Source organism: Agelaius phoeniceus, chromosome 2 (genome assembly GCF_051311805.1).
Source record: "Agelaius phoeniceus isolate bAgePho1 chromosome 2, bAgePho1.hap1, whole genome shotgun sequence".
Taxonomy (NCBI): Eukaryota; Metazoa; Chordata; class Aves; order Passeriformes; family Icteridae; genus Agelaius; species Agelaius phoeniceus.
In genome coordinates this window covers 71,280,971-71,307,732 of record NC_135266.1, presented here as the reverse complement: position 1 = coordinate 71,307,732, position 26,762 = coordinate 71,280,971, and the positions used below count along the sequence as shown (strand labels likewise).

The 26,762-nt window shown below is 37.8% G+C and overlaps 1 protein-coding gene across 3 annotated transcripts in view; it reads left to right on the top strand.

The window, feature by feature from the left end:
• Nucleotides 1–26,762, top strand: part of WASF3 (WASP family member 3) — a 65,456-nt gene that overhangs the window by 34,288 nt on the left and 4,406 nt on the right. Inside the window, exons 1-7 of one of the 3 annotated variants that reach the window (XM_054654922.2) lie at nucleotides 7,717–7,865; nucleotides 7,971–8,113; nucleotides 14,152–14,286; nucleotides 17,675–17,828; nucleotides 18,255–18,372; nucleotides 22,833–23,008; nucleotides 25,604–25,867. In XM_054654922.2, the coding sequence (XP_054510897.2) occupies nucleotides 7,981–8,113; nucleotides 14,152–14,286; nucleotides 17,675–17,828; nucleotides 18,255–18,372; nucleotides 22,833–23,008; nucleotides 25,604–25,867 (980 nt within the window). In that variant the 5' untranslated portion in view covers nucleotides 7,717–7,865; nucleotides 7,971–7,980. Of the gene's footprint in view, nucleotides 1–7,716; nucleotides 7,866–7,970; nucleotides 8,114–14,151; nucleotides 14,287–17,674; nucleotides 17,829–18,254; nucleotides 18,373–22,832; nucleotides 23,009–24,766; nucleotides 24,934–25,603; nucleotides 25,868–26,762 lie in introns of those variants that run through there. The other 2 variants (XM_054654923.2, XM_077173852.1) reach the window with 2 other exon arrangements.

Sequence of the window (26,762 nt, the reverse complement as noted above, 5' to 3'; positions counted from 1 at the left end):
TTACAGTTCTATGGAGAGGAAAAAGTTAATGCAATAACTTTGAAGTGGTCCCTCAGTCTTCTTCACTGAGGGACTCTTACTTGGCAGTAAACTGTAGACACAAGTATTTAAGCATAAGTTGATGAGACTTTTGACACTATCAAAGAATGGCAGGTGCCCAGAGATCATCTTGAGCTACAGTGGGCAGGTAATGCAAACAGGCTGTAGAACAAAGGGGAGAAGACCCCAAAATACTCACCCCGAAAGCTGTAGAGAAAATAAGTCAATTTCTGACATCATAGTTGTTGATATTATTTTAAAGCATTTTATATTACAGTCTATAGTGTAAAGGAAAGAACAGCTACTTAATTTTAGGGTGAATCATCCTCAGGGCCTCTTTTCCTGCATTTGTGAATGTTATCTTTTCTATGCATATTTATAGTCAATCTGAAATATTGAGAACTAAATATAGAGTACCATAAATGTTCACTACTGTGAAGATCTTTTCACTTTTTTCTCTCCCAACTTTTTAATTAATGGAAATTCCTGAATTAACGCATTCACCTTTTGATGGTTCTGCAAACTTTTGTGTTCCAGGCCCACTCTGTTAATAGAGGTAGCTATTGTTCTGCTTCTTACAAGTCTTTTGGAGATGTGAAGGGATGACTAGGAAAATGTACATCCATACAATTTTAGATTACAGATAAGCAAAACTAATTACCATCCCTTCTCCTGTTGTCCTTTCTCTTGTCATTACTTAATGCCTTGATTTCCTTCATAATATCACTGGACCATAAAATCTGCCCTGAAGATCTCAGCACAGATAAAAACTCTGCCAAATAAAGAAAAGAAAACAAAACAACCGTCCAAGTTGGTGAACCTTCAGAAACAGCTCATTGCAACAGACATTGAAGAGCTCTATTAAAGAAAGAAAATAGCTTTAGGAATTCCTGTGCCCTTTTCATCATTGCTAGTACTACGATGGGTATGATGCGAGAGGAAGATGAGATGTGGTGGTCTGATACTGAGAGGAAAAACCTGCTTTCATTCCGGCCTTGACTCTCATCCCTTTCACTCAGACCTGGCAATCAGGAGGAAGATCTGTGGAAACAATGGTGATAGGATTGGCTATACATTAACTTTTAGTGAGGAGGACATTTTCTAGGCATTTCACTTTATTGTTGAAAGATGTGGTTTGTTGTGGATTAGAAATGTTCTTGATTTTTAATTATCCTTAGGAAATAGAATTCTATTAGATTTTGTGCATCGTTATATCAGAAGTCTGCTCTTGCATATCCAAACTCCTATCAAAATCAAGAGAGTTGCATTAAAAATTATGTGAAATGTGAAAAAAATATGTATATTAACTAAAAAATACAATGTCCCTTAGATTGGGTTAGCTGTAATAAAAATAAAGTACTTGGTACTTGAAGCATGATTGTGGTTTAGTGAAACAATATTTTGTTTCGATACAAATTACATAATAATGTGGCTGAGAGATGAATTGCATACTTGATAGAATTCGAATAGCTAGAAGAGACTATTAAAAATGAGTCTTGTTTGGATGCCTTTTGATAAAAAATAATTCAGTGGTATTAGAGAGCACTGTGAGACAATAACTGATGGCTAAATATTCTGTATTGTTTTGCACTATACAAAATGTGGATTCACATTCTTGTTAGAATGAAGCCAGTTTAAAAAAAAAGGAAAAAAAGCACAAAACGTTTAACTCAGAAGAATGACATTAGATAAATCTTGAATTCAGTAATTTCCAGAATATATGCTATGGTTTGTTTTTAACTTGTCATTACTGTTCATTCAGAGATGACAAGTAGGAAAGGTTCACAAACATCAGGTTCTTGGTCACTAAGGAAAAACCAGAAAGGAGCATGCATTTAAGGCATATTTATTCCTTTCCTTCCATTAGGATAGGAGGAATAGCAGTGTTTATTCTCCATGTAGCCATTTTCTTTCATCTCGTGAAGGGTGAAGAGCCTTTGGAGGACATGGAGATCTGTGATAATGGCACCTCCATGGGGGAAAAAGAATGGGCATGGGAGAGCATCTCGAAAGCTGGTGCTTGGGGTCTTTCACCTTTCTGCTTTCTCTTCTATTCCAGTTTAGCACATACATGAATCTTGAAGGTGGGTCATGGCAGGCAATCTAGAATTACAAACTTGAACAGGAAAATAGTCAGTATTACCAAATTGGATGTCATTTAGAGTTGGAAATTGTGTGTTGAATTGACCATTAGGACATCAGATATGGGAAAACTTAACTGTCTGTAAAGGTTTTAAATGTTGGAATGCCCTAGACATGGAGACTGTGATTAGGAGGTAGCGTAACTTGATTGTGTGGCTTGATGTGAACAATCCAACAGTATTTCTCTGGTTTTGATGAGGTGAAAGGCGGTTGTCGATTCAGACACTGGAATTCAGGTGAGTGCCTATCAGAGCTTGCACATGAGGTGTTTGAGCACACCATGTCATTCTTGTATCTGTCAAGAGATGCAGGGATTTGGTTGCTCTCTGGGCTTCTGCTGAGCTCATATGTATGTAGTCATACAAATTTAGGTGCTTAATTCTGAATGAAATCCCATCTGGTACATTACTCATGGCAAGCTGTGTATTCAGACTGTCTCATTTTTCTTCTCCATAGAAAGAGAATTATGGTATGTATAGAGAGCTGGGAGATTCATCAATGGAAAGCTCCAAAGCTCTCTGAAAAGAATAGGCTATATTCAGGGAGAATTTAGAATTGATGTATAGTAAGCTCTTTTTCATGTAAAATGTTCAGCTTTGTCATATTTTACTAGAGGATATAAGAAGAAATCTCTGAAGAGTTTAAGAAAGGGATTGAACAGTGTCTTTGGGAAAATGTAATAAGTAAACATTGACAAGTAGGGAGGCTGTTTAATGAATCGGAATTTGTTTTGTGGCATTTGTGAATATGTAAAGAACTTAAAATAAAGAACTGTGGAATTCAGGTACATTATTCTTAGCACTCATGTAAATTTCAGTGCCTTTTGGGGGATATGAAAGGACAAAAGGCAGGTTTGGGGAACAGCTGATACTTCGAGTTTTTTGCCAGTAGCTCAAATATTTGAAAAATTCATCTTGTCTCTTCTAATAGCTGTTGTCTGCTGTTGTTTGGAAAGATTGCACATGGTGTTTGTCATCTTTCAAGTTTGTTACTGTACATCTGCTCTCTACATGATTTTTTAAGAATCTGGCTTGCCAAGGCAGTGTCAGACTTCTTGCAAGCAGTTTAGCAGCTGCTGTCCAGGGGAAGGCAGTCTGAGTTGACCTGGAGAGGTACTTCTGTGGCTGCGGGGGAAGCATGCAAAGAAAAGCAAAAATGCTTTGATTAAGTCTTCCCATAGCACACTTGCCTCTACAGCAATGAATACTGGGATAAGTGCCTTTTAATTTTAAGACAAAAGGCAAGTTGTTATGGAGTTGTTATGCAAGTTTTTATGGGAGGGGAAGAGACAAGAGAAAGGGAGGTGAGAATACTGAGGAAGCATGGAAAATCTGAATTTTAAAGGGTTGATCTAAGCTAATTCAAGCTTTTGATGTCCTGTCCTTTCAGAATGTGTGTGGAAATCGAGTTGCTGATGCCTGGAGGGTTTGGAGAGCAGTGTCCGTTTGTACTGCAGTCCGAGTTCAGTCCAGCCAGATGTCGAATCTGATCCATGTCCAGTGAGGCACGCATGGGTTTAGTGAGATGTTAAGCGACATCTCACCCTCTTAGTTTTCCTCTCTCCCCTTTTGACTCCTCTGATTTTTCTGGTCTGACACTAGTGTGTCATACATTTCCACTTCAGCCAGTTGTACATGTGCAATATGGCATCTTTCTAGAGTCTTCCTCTCTTCTGCTTGATGTAGCTGATGGTTTAAAGGCAGCTGTCAAGCGTAGGTGGCCTCACAGTGGAGATGAACCCCTTTATCCAAATTATAAGTCTTTGGTTTCATTGTGTATTTACCTGAGGTAAAATGAGTAAAAAAATTACCAATTTAGGATTGGGGCCAATCTACTGCACTGACATAATTTTTGAAAATATTAATTTATTTGCATTAGATTTTTCAGTTATTTGTGGATGGGAGGTGTTCTGTTTTTGGCTGGGGTAGAGTTATTTTTTTCACAGGGGCTAGTAGGGAGCTGTGCTTCAGATTTGTGCTGAACCCAGGGTTGATAAATTAGGGGTGCTATTGCTGAGCAGGGCTTACACAGAGCCACAGCCTTTTCTGCTTATTGTACTTTGACATTGTCAAGGAGAGTACTGGGGTGCTTGGGAGATTTGGGAAGAGACACAGCTGGGACAGGCGACCCAAAATGACCGTGGGAGTATTCCAGACCATGTGACGACATGTTCAGTGTATAAAGTGAGGAGAAGAAGGAAGAAGAAGGGGGAATGTTTGGAGTGATGGTGCAGTACTTTGACTTCCCACGTCACCATTATGTCTGATGGAGCCCTTCTGGAGATGGCTGAACACCTGCCTGCCCATGGAAAGCAGTGAATTAATTCCTTGGTGTGCTTTTCTTGTGTGGGCAGCTTTTGCTTTCCCTATTAAACTGTTTTTATCTCAACCTATGAGTTTTCTATCTTTTACTCTCTTGATTCTCTCCCTAATCCAGCTGGTGGGGGACAGAGAGAGCAACTCTGTGGGGGGCTTGGCTCTTGGCTAGGGTTAAACCACAGCTGAAGGGAAGTCATTAAACCTCTGTACTGCAAAATTAAATATGATTTCTAAATGCCAGTGTATTTAATATAGTGACATCACAGTGTATTTCTTGTCTAGAAAGAAACTGGGACTGGGTGTGACTCAAAACAGGTGGAAGATGAATGTGGAAGGCAATGGAATTGCCATTGCAAATTCTTGGTTTCTGCTCCTGGTAACACATTCCCTTCAGTCTGGTTGTGTCTCATGAAGACCCTGTAATTCAGAGACCTGTTTTGTCTTGATTCCTCGTCTAACTTCTTGCTACATAGATTTTGAAATGAATTTAGCCTCACTTCTCATGCATTTTCTTTGAAAAGGATTAAGTTCATCTGAGTTGTGTGTGGTGAAGAAAAAGGTGGTTGTGCTTTAGTAGTAAGGACACAAGCTTTTTACTTAGTAATGGGTTAATATCTAGATAGGTCTGTAGTGTTTAATGCAGTTAGGTAAAGGGTTTAAATTAGAAGAAATTTATTGCAGTTGCAGAGTTCTTTTTTTTTCCCTCTGATTAAGAGCAGGTAGTGGATTGCTTAATTTGTTGCATATATTTACTCATTGGTGTTCAGTTTATCTTTTAGAATTAAACTTCAAACTGAAATGAGATTGCTACATAATAATTTAAATCATGCATTCAAATATGAAAGTTGTTTATTTTTCCCTACCCTCAGCCCTGGTGTGTGCTTTAGCCTGCTCTTTAGAGAAATGGTATTTCATGTGTTGGTCTGTCACTCCCTTGGTAGCTCTTGAATACACTGGACCATTTCATCAGTAAGTGACAAGAAAACAAAAAGCTCAAACTGCAATTGTATGTTTTCTTCAAATTAGCTTTTACAGGCAAAAAAGAACATTATGTGGAGAAGAGACTTAAATATGAGCTCCTGGTGGAAGGCATTCTGATTGTACTCAGTGTGGTAGCTGTTTCAAGAGGTAGAGACGATTAGCTGGGCAGTGCTCATCCAGCTTCCAGCTGGGCCCAGAGTGCTGTGTGGGCTAGTGAGGGAGGTGGGTGAGCTGCAAAAGGCAAGGGCAGGGGTCAGCTCTGAGAATGCTAGACAGAAAGCCATGGGAAAATCATCATATAATTAATTTAGCACTAATTTGTGCTCCTTTTGATTTATTTCTTATAAATTATGTTTATATGAAATGCATTTTCACTGTAGCATTTACATTAAAGTGGACGAATTCCTCATAATTATTCCTATTTTGTAGCTCCAATGCACTAGCCTGTTTGCAGAGCGTTGGTGCTAGATGTTGCTCTTCAGTAATAGTGAATTTCCAGTTTTGACTTATTTTTGATCAAGTTCAGAAAAGTGTCTGCAATGGGTATGAAGCAGTATTTTCAAATATATGTTTGTAGAGGAATACAAAAACATAGAACAGAAGCAGGAAGGTTTTTTTATCAAATACAGAAATTGTTCCTCTATTACCTCTAATGTGCTGTGTAAAATTTAGCAAATTCAGCTAACCTTAAATTCTGACATATTCAAATTATCTCATGTTAAGAAAGACGTACAATATAATTCAAGACTGCTGCTTAGAAGTCATGAGTTTGTTCCTTCCTGACTTGTTATGAAATAGTCTTACAGTTAAATAGTTTCTTTTTGTTCATTAAGGCTGTTAAGCTTTTAGAAATGTTCTTGAGAATAAAATATTTTAAATTTTCAGGCGGAAGTAATTACAAAAATTACTGTGCAACATTTGAAAGGCAAAAGGATTTTTTAAATTTACTAATGTGATTTTAATTAGGGAAACTGAAAAGCTACTTTAATTGCTTTAGTACAGTAAAAAAGAAATTTTCAGCTAAGTCTTTCCCAAATGAACTATGTCCTTGGTAATAATGTAACTTCTTGTTCCAGAAAATTTCCATGCCACATGGTTTTAAACAGAATATTATTCATGAGTAGTACATGGACATTGAATTGACTATAGTTTTAAAGAAAACTGCTTTAGATGTTTTTGTTTTATATCGCTTCCCTCTTGGGTGAATTCTGTCGCACTTGGGCATCCTTGCTCTCAAAGCTGCTCTCTGCAGGACAGTGTTTCTATGCCATTGTGCCCTTTTGTGATGCTTTCAGATCTCTTTTTGTGTTTGTTTTCTCCGTCTGTTGTGGTTTAGGAATGGTACTCCACACTTTAGTTTCCCCCCGAGACTTTACAGACCACACTCACTCGCTTGCTCCTCTTCTCCCCCTCTTCTGCCCCTCAGCCCCCAGGGTGGCCAGAGAGGAGAACTGGATGCACAAAAGGCAAAGATCACAGCCTGAGATAAGAACAATTTACTGGAAACAGCAATGAGATGTGAAAACAAACTAGCAGCAACAATATTAATAAGCATATAAAAAGAGAGAATGATTCACATGCAAAAATGCTCAAAAAATGTAGAGCCTGACTTGACAGAAGCCAGGTTGTTCCTGGCTGTAGAGGAATGCACTGCTTCTTGGAAATGAGAGAGGAATCCTTCTTCCCTGCCCCTGGCAATGATGTGAGATGGTATCAAATAACACAATGTCCTGGACCCTCCCCTTGGTCTGGACTGGAACGAAGACGCCATCCTCATTTATTTCATTTTTCTAAGAAAGCCAATTCTGACAACCTTAGTTTTCTCAGATAAATGTCTTCCTGCATCTGGCATGTTCCCAAAAGCTGTTCAGTGAATGCCCTTATCCCATTCAGAATGCCATGTAGCTCCCCCTGTGGAAAACCATCTTCTTCCTCATGCAGCCTAATTCTGAGAGGCACTTGCCCTTACATGCCAGATGAATTTATCATTTTTGCTGGAAACTGTCAGGGCTGGGGTAGGTCGGTGTCTGACGTCACTGGGGGCTGTAGTGCTTGCTTGGTCTGTTGGTGGCCAGCTTGCCAAGACAGGATGCCAGCCTGCTCCAGACAGTGACCTTTCCTGCCACTCCTGTGGGGACTGCCAGTTTTTTCCAAATGCAAATGTGCACTCAAGTCAGTGATTCTGGAACTGCAGCACAAGTCTGTGCATACAGTAAATCTTACACCAAATCTAAGGCAAAAAGCCTACATGAGCTATATTGCCTTTACTCTGCTGCTCCGCATGCTCCTGTCATATTCTGGCAGGAGTGGACAACTGCGGTGCCCTGGTAGGAATTGTACAGTGTCTTACAGTGGGAAGGCTGAAGCAAGGCTTTAAGAAGAAAGGTAAAGTGCTTTTTGGAGAAAAAAAGCCTGAATGTGTGCTACACTGATTCAGAGCTCTTAATTTCATTTTTGTAAATGTCATATGTATTTGTTTGTAAATTCCAGATTGTGAGCCATGCCTTTGGTGAAAAGGAACATTGAACCACGGCATCTCTGCCGAGGAGCTCTGCCAGAGGGAATTACAAGTGAACTGGAATGTGTAACAAATAGCACCCTTGCTGCTATCATACGCCAGCTAAGCAGCTTAAGTAAGTATCTGTAACTTCCTGCAAGTATTTGATTCATGATGAAAAGCTTTGAGATGGATTGTTTAAATTGCAAAAGTATGGTATGGGACATTACCATTTATGTATTGTAATAATATGCTATAATAATAATTGCCTTTATGCTCTTCTATATTTTGAAGTGTATTAAAAAACCCAACCCTCCCTCCACCCCCAAACCCCACTCCAAAAAACAAATTAACAAAAAACCAAACAAGCAGGAAAAAAAAGCCACTACCAAGAAAATCCCCAACCAAAAGACTGGACCATAGAGGAGCAGAAAATTTTCTAAGGTGAGAGAAATTAGTGCAAGAAACAAGACCAGCACTTGAGTTCTACAGGATTGAGCCAGCAAACTCTTCTGCCTCTTGGCATCAAATGACACATTTGACTGAAATTTTAGTTTTTCGTAGTGTGCTAGTATTTCTTAAGCCTTCTCTTTTATATGTGTGTGCTCAATTCATATGAATGAAATTAGGCACATTGAAAGGATGCCATTTGCTGAGCAGGCTACTGTTGAGGCAGGCTACCATCAGCTCTGTACGGAGTAGCCTACACACCACACCTGTCAGGTGACACCACCACTAGCAATTCTGGAAGCATGACTGGAGTGTTTGCAAGATGAACAATATTTTTGATGAAAGGGATAAGAGATGTTTTTCAGACAGTCTTTAACAATCAGCAGCTGTTGTTTGTGCTGATAACGCTGCTCCTAGAAAAGAAATTACTGCTTCATCAGTTGCTTCTCTTTGTAAATGGACGTGGTTTTCAAACTGAGAATCTGTATGGAGCTCAGACTATGGGGCCCACTGGTGTTCAGTTCATGATAATAGGAAAAAGCCTTTGCTTAGAGAAAGAGGACAGGAGACACAGCATTTCCTCTTTGCAGTAGTCAGGGATTTAGGGATTTTTCTGAGCTGGAGGTCCATCTGAATCATTCTATGTAATGAGCATTTGTAAAACTATCATCTGTGGTATTGCTTAGATTTGTTGAAATAGGGACTGCAACTTCTTCTTCATCAATGACCTTTGGCAGAATGTGCCACAATGGAAGTTGACCTGTTTCTTCCTTTTGATACCTTCTCATTCTAGTGTGATGAAAGATAATGAAAGGTGCTTTCATCGTGTGCATTTCCATAATAATTTGTGATTTTGTTAAGTCTTTATCCTGTTCTCCTGGTGATATCTTTTGCAGGTTGAAGTGTCCTGATCTGTAAGTGATCTTTTTGAACAGAAACCATTTTGTATTTCTGATCACTGTTTCGGATTTTTGCTTTGGATATGTAAGGTTAGGGTATGTTGTGGTTTTTTTAAGGTGGAGTGTTGAGGACTTCAGATCATATTCAAAACAGACTTCTGTTTTATCATTATTGCCCTAGGAATTTGTAGAATTTTGATTGTTGCTAAGTGTTGAATGATTATTTTCAGATAAGCTTGCAAGTGATCCTCTGATCTTTCTTGAACAGCAGCTGACGATTTAGTGTCTAATGTTATTTAGAGTTACTTTGTGTTTGCATTGTCATTGAGTTTCATCTTCTGTTTTCTCAGACAGTTGCTTAGTAGTGCCATCCTTAAGTTTCAGAAAGGTGAGAATGGCTAATGTTCTAATTATACTGAAGGAGACCTCCTTTTGAATGATAAGACCTCATTTTGGTGTTGTGCTATGATTGTCCAAGTGTGGATAATGCACTTTTTTACTTGTCTGACTTGCTAGGAATGTGTACAGCTTTCATTTATTCAGATTTGGTCTTGGGGCTAATCTGTTTATACAATGTATTTAGATCCACTTAGCAGTTGCTGAGGAACTGCTACTTATATTCATATCCGGCAGTTTTCCCTTAGCGAATTTCTAGGTCATCTGAAGTCTTTGTCGACAGCCCCTAAAGTTCTGGTAGTGTCAAGTTAAAGATCTATGCAAATAAATGATGTGTCCTTAGTCTTAACAGATGAATATGTGGTATTTAACAAGTGAAATGTACCACCATTCTCATGCGCAGTCTGAAATACGTCACGTTTGCAGAGGGTTTTTCTGCAGACAGCATTTGCTCTGCCTGTCTTTTGAGCCAACTGGGAGCAAGGAAATGATCACAGAAAATGCTGTCCTGGAGCTGAAGTAGTATGTCCTGATGACTGCATCAGAGCTGGTTGGTGTTCTCAGAGCTTGTGGCATAGAGCAAGCAAGTTCAGGTCTATCTTGCACTAACACTGGTTTTATAATGTTGCACTGTGATTTCAGTGTGGATTTTAAAAGCTGGCAGGTCTGTACTGTTGCATACAAACTTGGCGTGCTTCTGCCTCTGCTCTTTTTGGGAGATGTGAACAAGTTCCTATCCAAAGGGAATGTACTCTCAGGAGAGCTTTTTCTGTATTATGTTTTCAGATTTGGGTTCATTTCCAACCAGCTGGCTCAGAGCACAGGCAGAGTGAGCAGCATTCTCTATGAAACTGCACTTTTATGTAAGGCAGAATCTTGTCTAGGGGATTCACCTCCATTTGGGTAGAGAGAATCTTCTGGAGGGGAAGGACAGGGAGCTATTGCAGCCTGTATCTCTAAGTAGCATGGAGGAAGTGTAATCTGTGGAGACTTGGAAGACATTTTTTTTCATGCAGAGAACAACATTCACCAACTTGCCTCCTAGTATTTTCTTGGGTAGATTGGCCACTGGCTCAGTTTCACTAGTTTTCATGCAGGCCTGAGCACACTACATCTCTATAGTACCGCTGAACCAGCTGGGTTGGAAAGGTTGCTTTTTTGCCATTAAGTATCATGCTAGAGGTACTGTGAAAAAGGAGATGGGAATCAAGACCTAGTCAGTAACAGCCTACCACTTTTGCACCTTTAAAAAAAGAGGAGGGTAAAGTATGATTCTAATGTTTCTAGTTAATGCAGTTTCAAATGGGTGGGTAGAATCACTGTCTTCTGTCATTGGAGGGAATGTCAATAGGAAAGATTACATAATTTCTTAGATGGATTTTTAAATTAATGTATAGGTTGGCCACATGTTGGGCAACACCTATTGTTTTTAAATTATTGTCTTACAGTGCCTAGGTCAGGTCTCAAATTGACAGACACATGCTTTTTACCAATTTGTTTCTGTTTTATTGAAGATCTAATTTAAACAATGGCAATGTAGAAAACACATGAAATATTATTTTATTTCTAAAACTTACTGCATCATGTTAATCACAACAGCATGTCCAATACTGCTTTGCAATGGCACTGTTTCCACAGACAGTGGATTTCACAGACAGGAGATTGACAGTCTGTCTTTCACATGTTCTGGGCTAGCAAGTGTTGAAAAAAAATCAAGTATTGAAAGAAGTATGCTCCCACTTTGTCTTCTGAAAGATAACTGACAAATATCCATCTCCTTGACTTCTCTAGGGGTAATATGTTTAATCCTAGGATGTGGCAGTCCTCTCTCAGCACGCTGATTTCAATATATTAACATAAACTAACATCTATTAAAATTGATTGAGCTCTGAATACTGGTGGCTGAAGAATGTAATAACTGCTTTATTTAACTGAAGATTTGAAAAGCTTATTTTTTTCCATAGCTTGGAATAACGTCTTCATTTGGAGCAACTAAATCAAGTGGAGATTATAAGTAAATTTCAACTAGATGCTGGGAACACTTAGAGAACACTTTTAGTGTGCAGGCAGTTGAACACTGGCATGGGTAGCCCAGAGGAGTTGTGGAGCCTCCATCCTTGCAAGTGTTCAAAACCCAGCTGGTCAGAGTCCTGTCTCATTGTGATCTGAGCTGGGAATTGGACCAGATGATTTTGAACTTCAACTGTTCTGTGGCTGTGTGTGACTTCTGTTTGGGAGGGAGAGGAGATTAGGAGCAGGTAGATAGCATACCTTTGCTATCCACCTTCCACATATATATATTAAGCAGAGCTTGCATACACTGACATATCTTTACATTTTGGGTTAGTTATTGGCGGATCTTACACATAGTAATGACAACTATTACTGGTAAAGTCCTTCATTCAGTGGCAATCACTTTTTTTCTTGTGATTCACAGTGTTTTCAGATAATGTTTTGGTCTACTTGTTGTTTCCTCTCCCCTCCCAGGTAAGTGACCAAGAAGAGGCCAGATTGTCCTGTTGATTTCCTAAGTGTGGCCATTTTTTTACACTGAGTTATCATCTCCAGATGTTCACAGAATGGGATCTTAACTGAAATTTTCATTGTATTTTTACTTTTCTTTGTGACGTATTAAGGTTGGTTATTGGACCAATTTAAAATGTCAATAATGGCTGCTTTGGAAGTCCCTGTCATTTAGGTGGTTAATTCATATTCCATATTCTTCCAACTAATTAGTTTTACTTTGCCCCCTTCCATTTCTGCTCTTCAGACTCTTCTTGATGCAGGTTGTTATCAAGATGAACTTAATTCAGAAGCAGGGTTTTAAAGTTTGTTTTTGTTTGAAAAGCATGGTTAAGTGCAGGAGGCAGGACTTTTCTTTCTACAAGGATTTCTTGAGGGGTTTGGGCTGCAGAAATTGTAGAGGGAGACATCTTAAATGAAATATCAGTATCTGGGTAGGCGGGACCATCAGTTCAGTGAGTGGGAGCAATGAGTTTGGGTGGAATCTGAAATTTGTAGGGGAAGTTCTGGGGCAGGCCAGCTATTAAATTGGGGATCCGGAACCACTGATCTGCAGTGGATGAGAGTTGTGGAGTGGGGCACAAAGAGAATCAAACTGTGGATGACTATGCCTAGTTCTATGGGAGGACTGGGAGAGGAATGGCCGTGCACAATGATCTGTGCATCAGGGAGGGATTTGGTTTGTCATGTGGCACCTTCTGTCCACTGTAGCACTTTCAGGGAAGGGCCTGAGGCTGCAAATCTGTACTAGGCACTGGTGAGGCCACACTTTGAGTATGGTATCCAGTTCTGGGCCCCTCAATTCAGGAAGGACATTGAGGTGCTGGAGTGGATTCAGGGAAGAACAACAAAGATGGTTAAGGGTCTGGAGCACAAATTGGAGGAGCAGCTGAGGGAGCTGGAAGTGTTTCGCTTGGAGAAAAAGAGGCTGGGGGGGACCTTAATGCTCTCTACAAGTGCCTGAAAGGAAGGCGTAGGCAGGTGGGGGTTGCCCTCTTCTCCCAGGTGACAGGATGAGAGGACAAAGTCTTAAGCTGCTTCAGGAGAGGTTTAGGTTGGACATGAGGAGGAATTTCTTCACAGAAAGCGTGATTAGAAATTGGAATGGGCTGCCCAGGAGATTATGGAGTCACCATCCCTTGGAGGTGTTTAAGGAAAGACTGGATGTTGCACTTGGTGTCATGGTCTAGTTGATGTGATAGTGTTTGAGCATTGGTTGGACTCAATGATCTCAGAGGTCTTTTCCAACCAAATTGATTCTGTGATTTGGTGATCTGCACTGCATTGTCCACTGTGAGAGTGACTGAGAATGTAGAGCAGGTGAAAGGGAAGCTGAAAAGGTTGTGCACCAAGTCCAGTGTGGCCATGGGTAAATGTGGTCAGTGGCCTCTGACCCTCTCTCAAATGACTCCAAGGACAGCAACGTTTGCAGTCGGCATTTGTAGAGGTAAGTGGGCTGCTGTTTTTATCTGTTTAACGCTGTTTTGATTTTGATGTTGGCCTGTGCTACTATGAATTGCAAGATTTTAATTTCAAGATCTACTTCAGAAGCTTTTATTGACTGCAGTAACTTCAGGCCTTTTCATCACAGAGACAGGTTTTAATGCTCAGTTGTCTGTCAGTTGGCACTAGCTCAGCTACATAAGGATTAGAATTTGTAAGTCTCCCTGTGTTTTTAAGAAGACTGCTAACCAAGATGTCCAGAAGAATAGACTTCAGGCAGAATTTATGGTATATTTTGACTTTTTTGTACAAATCTGTTACCCTGAATTTTGCTGAATGACAAACTGCGCTGTTCTAATCCTACAGCTACTGTGTTTTATTATACTTCATGATATTGAAGCCATTTGTCTTGTGTTTTGTAAGCCACTAGCAAAGGGATTTCCTTGTCTATTTTCTTACACAGGCAAACATGCTGAAGACATATTTGGTGAATTGTTTAATGAGGCCAACAGCTTCTACATCAGAGCAAATTCCCTCCAAGACAGAATTGATCGCCTTGCTGTCAAAGTCACCCAGCTGGATTCAACAGTGGAAGAGGGTAGGTAATTGCCTGAAAGCATTGAGCCAGAAGTGATGTTGACAAGAGCACAGTATTTAATTGCACAATAACCTCTGTCTTTTCAAAGTAATCCTGTAACGATATTTCATCTTGTTGTCTCAGTAAGGCAAGCTGGGAATAATCACTTTAGCAGAGCAAGTGAAAGTATTCTTGAGTCAAGAAGCCCCTGTAGTAATGGAGCCATTAAGCTACCTTTTTCATGAGGAAAACTTTGAGTTCGTGAGTGTAATAAATCATAAATGAATAAATATAGAGCTTACTGGGGGTAAGTCAGAAAAAGTTTGGACTGGGTGTCCCTATCAATTTCAGAGTAGGATAATCACAAACTACATTAGTACATTAGTCTATTCTGTGATCATCAAAGATGTTATAATACTCTGTATTTAAACAAGGCACTGTGTTTGGATCAACCAGGTGAAAATCTTTAGGGGGTTCTACCACTAGAAACTGTGTATTTCCTTTAAAAATATTTCCTGCTTATGAGCTTATTTGGGTAGATAAAGCATTTCTCTGTCTAGCTTTAAAGGCTATTAACGTGCACCTTCGCCTCCATGCTACGTGTCTGAGCCAGCTAATGTCTGTACTTCCTGTTTAGATGATTCCTGACATTTACTAAAATGTAAAAAGCTTTTTATATCAGTACAGTAGTGTAATATTGACTCAGTAGTAGTTAATGCTACTTGTGATATATTTAATCGTGCTATTTATATGGCTTATATATTTCATGTGCCATTCAGATTTTTGTAGCTTACATATTTATAGTGCAAATTATTAGTGCCAATATTAAATTGTAGTATTGATATTTAATAGTGTAATGGTGTAGTATTTAGCCTTCCTTTTTTAGCTGGTTTACTGGTTTTAGCTGGTTACTGTCTGGAAATTATTGTGCGTTGTTATTTTTATGGTTTTGGAACATATGAACTGTTAGGGCGTCCACAGCTTCTCTGGGCAACTGTGATAGTCTATCTCCAAAGAGACCTGGTTAAGTGAAAGGTGTCCTTGTCCATGGTAGGGGGATTGGAATGAGATAATCTGTAAGATACTCTCCAAACCAAACCACTCTGATTTTTTGGTACAAGCACCTGCATTTTACTGTCTTAGGGGTCAACAGCTATCTGGGAACATAAACTGACCTCCTATGGGATCACTATTCAGCTTAGTTTTTGAGGCATATTGTGTTGGTACTATGAGCAAACTAGATGATATTAATACACTGTACTTTTGGAAATGGCAGTTCTCATCTTGGTTTTGCTGGTTTTGTTTTTTCCCCCCCCCCCCTTTTTTTTTTTTTAATGCCTCGTTAATGTCTCATTAGTGTTATGCAGTAGCACCCAGCTAGTTTTCAGAGTTTGGAGGATAATTAAAAGCAATCTTTTGGAAGGGGAAACTAGTGTATGGACTGAGAATTTAATCAGTGTTTATTTTAAATTGACAGCAGTTGTTACTTACTCTTGCATTGCTAATCATGTTTCATATTAATAAGCTGTATATACAAACTGCTGTCACCTTAGTGTCAGTAGTAAATTTTATTAGCTGTTTCACTGTAGGAGTTGAAGTCTTTATAATAATTCATTGTACTGTCAGAAATAGTATGTTTCTGGATAGCTTCGGCATTTAAGCAAAATGTCAGTTGCAAGGTTGTTTTAAAAAGCCCTTCAGATTTGATTGCATCAGTGATTTCTTATATTCTTAGATATAACTAATACAATGTATATAAAAATATTTTATATATAAAAAACTACAGTTGAAAAAACATTTTAAAATAATTGTGTTAAAGTTTTCAAAAATATATAAATAACTTATTCTAAAAATCTCCAGAAAAACAGTGGGGTTTTTTTGGTTCTTTTGAGTGTCTTCCATCATACAAGAATGAAACAATTCAGATATATGCATCTAAAAAATCTGTCTGAAAAACCTTTTACTTACAGGCAGATTTAAATAAAAAGTAATTTTAGAAATGATGGTTTGATACTTCAGATGATGTGAATGGGGGAACGAGTATTAGACATGAAATATTCTATTTTTAATTTTTTGCTATTTGCAAATGCTATACATTTGCATTGTATAAATTTTAAATTTTTTGCTATTGTAGAAGTTACAGAAGAAACTAAGTAATTTTTGGAGTGAGAAGCAAGACCTCAGCAGAGATAACAAAAATAGTTGGGCAGAGAAGTCTGAGCGGGATTTGGTGTCCATCATGACAGACAGTAACAGTGTAAAATTTCATCCCTTGGTCTTTTTTCAGGTCATCAGTATACTACATTTTTGGCCATTACTGTTCATTTGCCTTGTGAAATTTCTCACAGTTAGTCCTTGAGATTCAATAAATTGGATGAATGGGCAAGAAGTATTACATGAAATATCAATGGCAATAAAAGGGGACTAAGCCGGTACATTTTGTTTGCACAAAGTCCTACAGCTTACCCTCTTATAAAACACTTGGATTGAATCCAGACATGGTCAGTGTCATTGTAGACAACCTAGTGAAGATTTCAACATCCTCTTCAACTCCAGTCTAAAACCTGTATTTCAGGGTGCTGAGGGGTAGAAGATGATATCAAGAGCTTACTGTCACTTTTAAATTGTGATTGGCCTTTAACGGGATCTTCTTTAACAATGATTGCTGCATTTCATGAAAACTTGTATTAAGAGTGAAAGAAAGCCTTGATAAAAGTGACAGGAACAATTAAAACCAACTTCAACCTTTCATTTGAAAAGAAAGAATGAAAAGCCTGGTGTCATTTTCCCCAGAGCTGTGTATGTGAAAAGATAAAATGAAAGTACGAGAGTGCAAGTATTTCTCTCTGTAGAGACATAAGCAAAACATAAGAGCAAGGAGTGTTTAGTTATATGGGAAGACATAAGAGTTGAAAGAGAGTAAAATGAGAGGAACTCTGTCTCTCACAGGAGGTTGTTGCAGCTGTAATTTAATTATACTTAGAATGGGCTGGAATATGTGTATAGATAGCACATACAATTATAAAACACACTGTGTCAGAGGAATACCATACCTTGTGTTTCAGTCTTGAAGCCAGTCTTTCTGCTGTTAGAACTCCAGGATAAAGCTTATAAAAAGGGGAAATGGTTGTACATCTGCATGTGACAGCATTCTTGCATCATTTTCCAAGATACAGTCCACGGTCCCATTATTTTAAGTGATGTTCTGGACTAAGTGAGACTTACATCTGTTTTATTATGGGAATTCTTACATGCCTTTGTGCCTAGTTATCAGGATTATCCACTGAGGAAAAACCTGTCTTTGTTTTAACATGCTGAAAATATTTCAAATAATTAGTGGAAAAAGGATGTTGTGTATCCACTTTCATTCCTTTCAGACCTATGGTAAATGTGTATCTGTTTCTAACAGTATCCTTACAGGACATCAACATGAAAAAAGCATTCAAGAGCTCAACAGTTCAAGACCAGCAGGTAGTTTCAAAGAACAGCATTCCAAACCCGGTGGCTGATATTTATAATCAAAGTGACAAACCACCACCTCTGAATATTCTTTCACCTTATAGGTAAGGAAATATTGATTGTTTACCTTCTTGTACTTTACCCTTTATTTCCTAATCATATGCAAAAAATAATTAGAGCAGAGGGGAAAAGCTATAGTGACTATTGAGATTTGATTTTTCAAGATTGATAAAACTCAATCTGCAATAAATAATTTATTTCTTTTTAAAGAATGGTATAGCACAGCATTTGCAGTATATTTTATTTTTAAGATAAGAAGTTTTAACTGGAATGTGAATGTGTAGGATTTATGACCAAGGGATGTGTTTTTGCTGCTGCTACAGACAGTGGTGGTATTTGTTTATGGACCTCCAGTTAGTAAGGGTTGTTACTGATCAGCTTGAGGCTCGGATGATCATCAAAGGTAAATTTTTTGGATTTAAAGCACACTACTTCATGTATTTTTATCTTTCCTTCTGCTGCTTTTCCAGGGATGATAAGAAAGATGGATTGAAGTTCTACACCGATCCTTCCTATTTTTTTGATCTTTGGAAAGAAAAAATGTTACAGGATACTGAAGATAAGCGAAAAGAAAAGAGGAGACAAAAGGTAAAAGCAGAAACATAATAGCATGTTTGTGTATTACAATTTTATGTGCAGTTGTCCAGGCATAAAGATTCCCAGGTCATACTTAGTTTGTGTGCGTGGGAAGATTGTTCCTCTTGTGTGGCTTAGATTCAGTACATTCCATTTTTATAGCTTATCCTGTCTATTTTAAGAAGGCAGCAAATTGAATTTTAGGAGGGCTGTGGTTATCTTCCAAGATGCTGTTTTGAATCCTTTGCCAATATCTGTTTATTGGTACCCAGAAAAATGCCCCTGTTATGCTCCAGAGAAAGACTGTAATGGGAGAGGAAAGGAGTTGGCATTAGAATGTTTTCCATTCCAGTGTCCCATTTTTTCCATTCTGATTTTACAGGAAAAAATACAGATGCCTTTATAAGAATTTAAAAAATCACTTGAGCATTTCTTTATTCCTATAGAACAATTTCTACAAAACTACTTATATATTTATAAGTTATTTTAGACTTCAACTTAGGCAACACATCCTGCTTATTTCCATCCATGGTATATTTTCTGTAGATTTTAATTGTCTTATTACAGTCTACAAATGCAAATATACTCAATTCCAATCATGTACTATTATAGCCATACATCACAGAAATACCCCTTGATAAATTCAAGCTGAAGTACTATTTGATTTGATTAAATATATGCCAAGTCCAACTAAGAAAGCAGCATAGACTTGAGTCTGCATGGATAAAGTTCAGTTTGTGATGGGAAGAAATCTCAGGTTTAGCTTTCCAGAAGATGATTTTCATGCATTTCATGATCTGTGTCCTTTGGAGAGCAGGATGGTTTGGGTGAGATGTGCCACAGGTACACCTTGTTCCACAGGTTGCTGAACCAAATGTCCTTTTTCTTTTATTCTTGTCCTTATGATAGCAGTAACCAGGAATGAATTCAGAGCATTTATTAACAATTTGATAGCTGAACTTAAATTTTCGATCTGTTAAATGAGAATTCTTTGCTCAGTTTGTGCTCTACAGAAGCACAAAACTTGATAGTTGTTGAGAAACTGTGCAGGTGAAATAAATGTTTATTGTTTAACAAAGTACAAGCTAGACACCTAAATGCCATCCTACTCAGCTGACCAAGTACAGCTAATTTTTAGCCTCAATTTTTTAGGTGCTCAGTGAAATCTGAGAGTAGTTCCTGCACCAGAGAATCAGTTTTTCAGTATTATTTTGATAATTTGCCCTAAGTGCTCATGCTGTTGCAGCAGGAGGTTCATAAACTGTTTAATTTTCTTCCCTCAAATATCATGCTTTTTGTTTCTGTATACAGTTTAATTGAAAATATCTGACAGGCTTCCTCTGATTTGACTCTTTCAGGCAAACTTTTTCTGAAGAAAAATGTAATTTTAATTCTTTAAGTTTAAAATCTGTGTAGTCTATTTTTTTTTTACTTTCTGTAGATCAGTGTCTGAGAGTTCAGTGTAGTTTTGACTTGGTACGTACCAGTGATACTCTAAATTGAATGGCTGTAGGTAGGGCAGTTGTGACTAAACAAAGGATAAACTGTTAGAATTTCCTCTTTATTGTGCTGGCTTTTTATCTGGGAATAATTAGCTATTCAAGCAATTAAAAATTTCTAAATTTGGAATGCTTATATTTCAGAAATCATTCCTGATGACTTGTGTTTTGATAGGATTTTATGAATTTGTGGTGAGGAAAATACTCTAGGCTTGTGCTTCCAGTTTTTTGAAAGTATTGCAAATACTTGCTGAAGCTGCTTTTTATTACTAGCTCTTAATTCTTTATTCAGATGCTTGAAATATCATTTGCTAATTCTTGATGCAAATATCAAACTTACAATTAACTCAACCCTGTTTGAAGGCTCTAATATGTTTTGTGTTCGCTGAAATAATTTGCTGCCAACATGAATGACTTGTTTTCTGGCCTAATCTACAGCACCCACTTGTCTGCCACAGCTTCTATTACAGCTAGTTAAAAAAAAAGTAACTCCTCTTAATATTGCTTTAATTTTCTGAGAAATATTTCCAGCAGTAATTATCTAGAAAGTCTTTAGCTTCCCTACAACTCTGTCATCTTTGCCCTGGGTTGTAAAGCTAGAGCTGTCACCATTGTCAAGGGACTGAAACTGCTACTGAAACAACTTAAAACTACTCTTAGAGGTACATGCAGCTTTGTCAGCTGCTAGCAATAGGGCTGCACCCCTGTTTTGGAAGACATTTAATGTTTTAGAGATGTATTGATATAATATTTAATCAAAATATCACTGCCAGTAGGGTTTAGTACTGCTTGAGTAAAAATGATTCAAGTGTATTTATTCATTAGCATGCTTACAGAGGCTCATCTGGAACAACCTGTCCAGCTGAAATCTGATCCAATTAAAACCAGCTAAGCTTTGTGCTTATTTTTTGTTGTTTATGCATCCACATGTATAAACATTTTTTAAACTTTTTAAACTTTTAAAAACTTTTTATAAACTTTTGTTTTTCATAAAAAACTAAACTTCTAAATAATAAGCAGTAACTGTAAGCAGCCAAGTAAGCACTCATGATTGTGCAGGAATTGTATCAAAATGATTGTCTTCCTAGTAGCATCATATATTGGTCAAAAGGTGAATATTTATTTTACTTAGAATCTTGCAAGAAATATATAATTGTGACCCCCAGATGACAAATTGCTGTTCTGAAAGAAGACAAAACAAAGTGTTTTCAGTGAAAATGCTTACTTGATCTTTCTTCTGAAATATAACATGACTCAGGAACGAGGATAAAAGTCGAAAATTAAAAATCCTGAAATATTTACAGCAAATAATTGAAAAAGACAGATGAAAAGCTTTTAATAAGCATATATTCAACCATGGCAATTAGCAAAACTATATATATTTAAAATAAAGCATGACTAAATCTGTGTCCTTTCTTCTCCAAATCCTCTGTTGGCAGAATTTGATGTGAAAAAGTGGTTATCAGACATAAAAAGGGTGTGATTCGAAAAAGTTTGTGGAGGAAAAATATTTTGGGAGAACTGATTAAGAACCAAAATGATCATCATTATTAAACATAAATCAGACCAAAAATCTGTTTACTGTAGAAATATGCAGGAGTTGTCAAAACGTTTGGGTGTTGAACTTCAAGAAGTCTTTTCTGACATTCTGAATGGTAGGAGGGTCAGCAGGTCCCTCATGCAAATATGCATGAATGAGCAAGAGATCCAAAACAAGGACAAGGAAGCTATTTGTTAGATTTTGTTAGTTATGTAATGCCAAACACATTATTTCAGAATTATTTACTCAGTGCTCTTTGACAGTTGGAGTAAAAAACCTGTGTTCATCTGTGATGGGCTTTTTGTTAAACTGGCTTTCCAACTATTATCCCTTATTTTGTGGGTCTAGATTCCCCAGTAAAAGCCTTGCCTACCAGAATTTGACCAAGCTCTTCTCTCAGTATAACTCACTGACTGCATTCTCAGTACAGCAATATAATTATTTTCTGAGAAACTATTTTTCTAGCAGCCAAAAGCCTAACACCATGTATTCTAAGATGTAGGATCTAGAGCTGATTGAAAAAAAGACCCCTATGCTCTCATGAATACTGAGAAAAGGAGTAGCAGACCCTTCTCTGTCTGAATTGAGCAATCTTGTTCATTTTTTGTGCAGAAGCACCAGTGTGAGTTTTATATTCATACTGAGTAGTCAGAAGTAGGTGAGTATAACATTTCCAAGGTGTGAAAGCATTAGGTCCCAATATTAGGAAATCTTGCTATCAGTGAGGTAAAGATAAATAGGTATAATAAACACTGACATTAGTTGAGCCTGATGTGATATTTATTGAAAGATAAAAGCAGCCAAGTTTGTCATGAACCTATCAAGCTGTAATATACTGCTGGCCTGAGTATTGCTGACTCACTGCAGAGAGAATTAGTGTATTTTTATATCAATGGTGAGAAGAAACTAGGAGGAATTTTGGTAGTTAATTAGATCTAAGAAGGCAGAGGAAGTTAAAACAAACAAAAATCATTTCACATAGCCTATGGAATAGGAAAGCGTGTCCAGTTTCTCCATACTTCCCCTGGCCCAGTTCATTGTGACCATAATGAATAACCAGAATAGCCCTGAGCTTATTTTACATTCTCAGAAGTTTGATTTTTGGGAGACGAAAATTACAAGTGCTTCAGGGTGGTGTAAATAAAAGACCAGAAGTGATGTCAGAAGAAGTTCAACTTTCTGGCTTTTAAAATTGGTCCCATTTCTGTATTAGGAAAACCAGGAGATTGGCATCACAGTAGCGCATGCATCCTTACAGATCAAAAGTCCTGCTACTAATGAGGTTATTTTAGTGCAGAGGAATTTTTTGAAGACTTGGCTTCATCTGTAAATCTGGTCTTATTTTCATGCACTCTAACTGCATTTTAACCAGCTTTTTTCCTTTCCTTTTTTCTCTCTCTTTGCATGCTTTATTTCTTTTGTTTGGACATTAGGAGCAAAAGCGTATAGATGGCACCACCCGTGAGGTGAAAAAGGTTAGAAAAGCCAGGAACAGACGCCAGGAGTGGAATATGATGGCATATGACAAAGAGCTTAGACCTGACAACAGGTTGTCTCAAAGTGTGTACCATGGAGCATCTTCCGAGGGATCACTGTCCCCAGATACTAGGTCTGTTTACAGCAAAGCTGTTTGTTATACCACAGTTGTATGTTCAGCAATACTGAGTAGAATTAGGTGTTTTTACAGGATGGGAATAGTTAGACAAAACATACAATGCGTGTTTAAAACATTCTTTTCAAATTTACTTTTAAGCGTAAATGGCATAACAGATTCTGTAATGATTTTTTTCTTCCTCAGCTTCACATGAGCATTTTGTCATCTTAATGCTATGTACTGCAGAGAAAGAAGTGTTTGCTGTATGCTTTGTATTTCATCTTCAGTAGCTGTAGTTACAAAGCATTTAAGCCTCTACTAGATAATGTCAGTAGCTCTTCCTTAGTGTCTAGTCTGTTGTTTGGTGCCCTGCTGGTAGCTTAATAAATATTTTTCTGTGATCTACTCAGTCAAGAATACTTTTGCCTGGAAGGAATACTTCGGTGGGAGAAGAGTTCAGCTTTTTGATGTTATATTAGTCTAAAAACCAAGCTACTAAACCAGATGAGATGTTACTGCTTGAAATAACAAAAATCTCTGCTTAGAGATAACACAGCAGAATTCATCTTCATTGACTGAGATTCTTTTTGAGCTCTGTGGGAGTTACCTGATGTGCAATGAAGTTTTAGTTTTTGCACAAGCTGGTCTCACCAGAGGATTTTCCCACTTACTTTATTTCCTTTGTCTGTTGTGATTAAGTACAAGCAATAAGCATTGAAATAAATAGGGTCTACTGGAAAAAGTGTTTAAATTGGTGAATGGCTAGGTTGAGGAGGCAGCTACCACTGCAAGAGTGTGGAATGATACCTTTAGTCCATTTTCCAGTGGAGATTAATTTAAAAGAAAATGATCTGCTCAGAACTTTGCAATGTTGTGGTCTTTGTGAAAAGTAACGAACTTGTAATTGAAACATAGTATTTGATATTGCTATTGGTCTTTCAGTTATGTATTCAGACTCCCTCACTGTCTAAAAACTGTTGTTTGTTTTGTTTTATTTTACAGTTTCTAATGCAAAACTTTGTCTCCTGTTAGTTTTAATGAAACACTGCAGACTGACAAAGCTTTACATAGGTTGATCTAGCAAAAGCTGTGGATTTTTTCATCAGAACTTCTGTTTCATACCTTTTGAGTATTTTTTTTTTCAGATTTAACACCTTGCTTCCAGGATTCCTGAGTTTAAATTATCATATTGAAGTTATTTGTTTTTATCTCCCAGCAATGTCAACATGTATTTGGTTGTTTGCAGATATGTGGTATTTGCAATCTGTGGGATTTTTTAAAGTCAAAATTGTAGGATGCATCTATTTTGATGTTGTTTGTGTGACAGATACCTTGTACTTATGTATGGCTTTTATATTTTATAAATTAAGGACTATTTTACATTTCAGTGAATCAAATATCTGAGATTGAATCCTGAAATCTGTTTTGCATCCATGGAGCATTAATTCTGAGAATGTGAGGTGGAGAGAGGGCTTTCTATTTTTTCACCTTGGAGTAGTCTTAAGCTATAAAAAATCCATACATATAGAAATATGTAGTGGTTTGAGAGACCTTTTCATGCTGCCTGCTACTGCATGAGCAGTGTTCTGTAAGTCAGATCCCAAATAAGTGTATTGGGTTATACTGTCTTTTTTTTTCCTAGTGCTAAAGTAAAAAAAATTGGTCGCATATCTTCTCGTTTGGTACTTGTAAGACTTAAGCATTAAATGTTGACATCCCGGTGTTTGGACTGTGGCAATTTACAATGTATTTGTTATACTTATTGTACTTTAGAGAGAGAAACACAAGCTGAATCCAAACAGAAACCAGCAAATTAATGTGAGAAAAGTAAGAACAAGAAAAGAAGAGTGGGAGAGAAGGAAAATGGGCATTGAGTTCATGAGTGACGCAAAGAAAATGGAACAGGCAGGAAGCATGAAAGAGGACAAAATGCCCAAAGGGTTTGTTATTTTGTTTTGCTCAAAGCCCTGGCTTTTTGTTGCTTACCTTGCTTCCAGTCTCACAGATAAGTGCATCAGTTCACTGTGTTCACTAAAAGCCAGGCTGCACCATTGTTCATTACTAAAACAAGTCTTCACAGTAATGGGATGAAAAGATCCTTTTGCTCCCTCTCTTGGGCTTATTTGACAGAACATCCTAGACTTTGTATCTTTATGAACTCTCTGCTCAACTAATACTTACATTTCCCAGTTTCTTTAAGCCTTTCCAACAAAATTAATTGTGCAAACAAAATAAAAAGCATTTTCTAACTTTCAAAATTGGTTTTCTCTGCATCGGTAAAGTATGTTCTTCTGCATAATTGCAAGTGCTTGTAGTATTGCTTTTCTTTTTCTGCTGCCACTGTTAACTTGAGGCAGGCTGGTAAGTATTGCCATTTCAAACAAGGGACTGTCAAAATCATTGACAAAAACCATAAGCTTCATTATGGCTACTAAAATTCTTGTGCTTTCTGTGGACCTAAAGGGAGTGATAACTGATAAATCGGGGAATCCTCTTGCAAGACAAATAACGCTGATTGTATTCTTTTTTGCTTGTTTTGTCAGTTATTTAGGTAATGCCCTGTTGCACTCACATAATCTGTTCTTCTGCATCAATTTACTTTAATTTTAGGTCCCATGCATCCGATGTTACAGATTATTCTTATCCTGCTACTCCGAATCATTCCCTCCATCAGCAGATAGCAATGCCTTCCTATGGAGCAGGAGATGGTCCACAGTACATGGCAGCATCCCAAAGCCACGAGCATGAATACAGACCGCCCTCCACCACTGTACGACATGCCACTTTAAACAGACCTCAGCAACCACCTCCACCTCCACCCCAGCCTTCAGATGGCCAGCACAGCTCAGTACCTGTGGTACCAGCAGAATATGGGTAAGTCTGATTTACTCTAGTGGATTCTTGGCAAAACCAGAGGAATGCATGTTTTCCGTAACCATCGTAACGTGTAATACATCAAAGAAAAAGACCCCAAATATATTAGTTACCTCCTTGGGGAGGAGAGAAGAAAATTGGTATAATTTCTATGTATGAACTGAATTTAAGTGAAGAAATAGTGAAAGCAGAAATAACCACGTTTGTATTAAATGAAGTGTATATTGGTGAAGTCAGTATGATTGTAAAATATTAAGGGTGCCTAATATAATATTGAAGAAGGGATAATTTTCCTCCAAAGTGGAAAGTAGTTACAGGATAATTTGGATAAAATGTTAAACTTCAGGAAATGTGCAGAAAGAGTATTGCTGATTGTGATTAATCTGGCAGTGTTTGTTGCATCCCTGAAATCCCTGAAAGGCCTTTTTAGAGAAGCTTGCAATGGAATTGGGAGGGGTCTCCTCAGACACAAATTCCTTACTGCCACAGGAGGAATGCCACTTTTTAATTCAAGACAGAGATTTATCAAATGCCTGTGTAGATATTTTGCCTGAATGCATTCTGAAGGAAGGCTTGCTCCAGAGTTCTGGTTCTCCTGTAGCAAGAAAACATCTGTTTTCTAATACGTCTGTGTCTCTGTGTCTGTTCTTTTGTGTAAATAGCTTAAACTTTCAAGTTGTAACCCCAGGAAGTTGTAGTCATTCTTGCCTGTGTTGTTTTTTACTATGCAAGCCAAGGTTTGTCATCCTTGCTTGATGCATCCTGGGATAGCCCTTGCCTGATTCATGGCTATTGTGCTGCAGATGACTCAGTTAGGAGGGACTGCTCCAGCCTGCCCTTTCTCTGTTGTTTCCAGTGTGTAAGACATCACTGTGCTTAGCCCTCAGGTCCATGA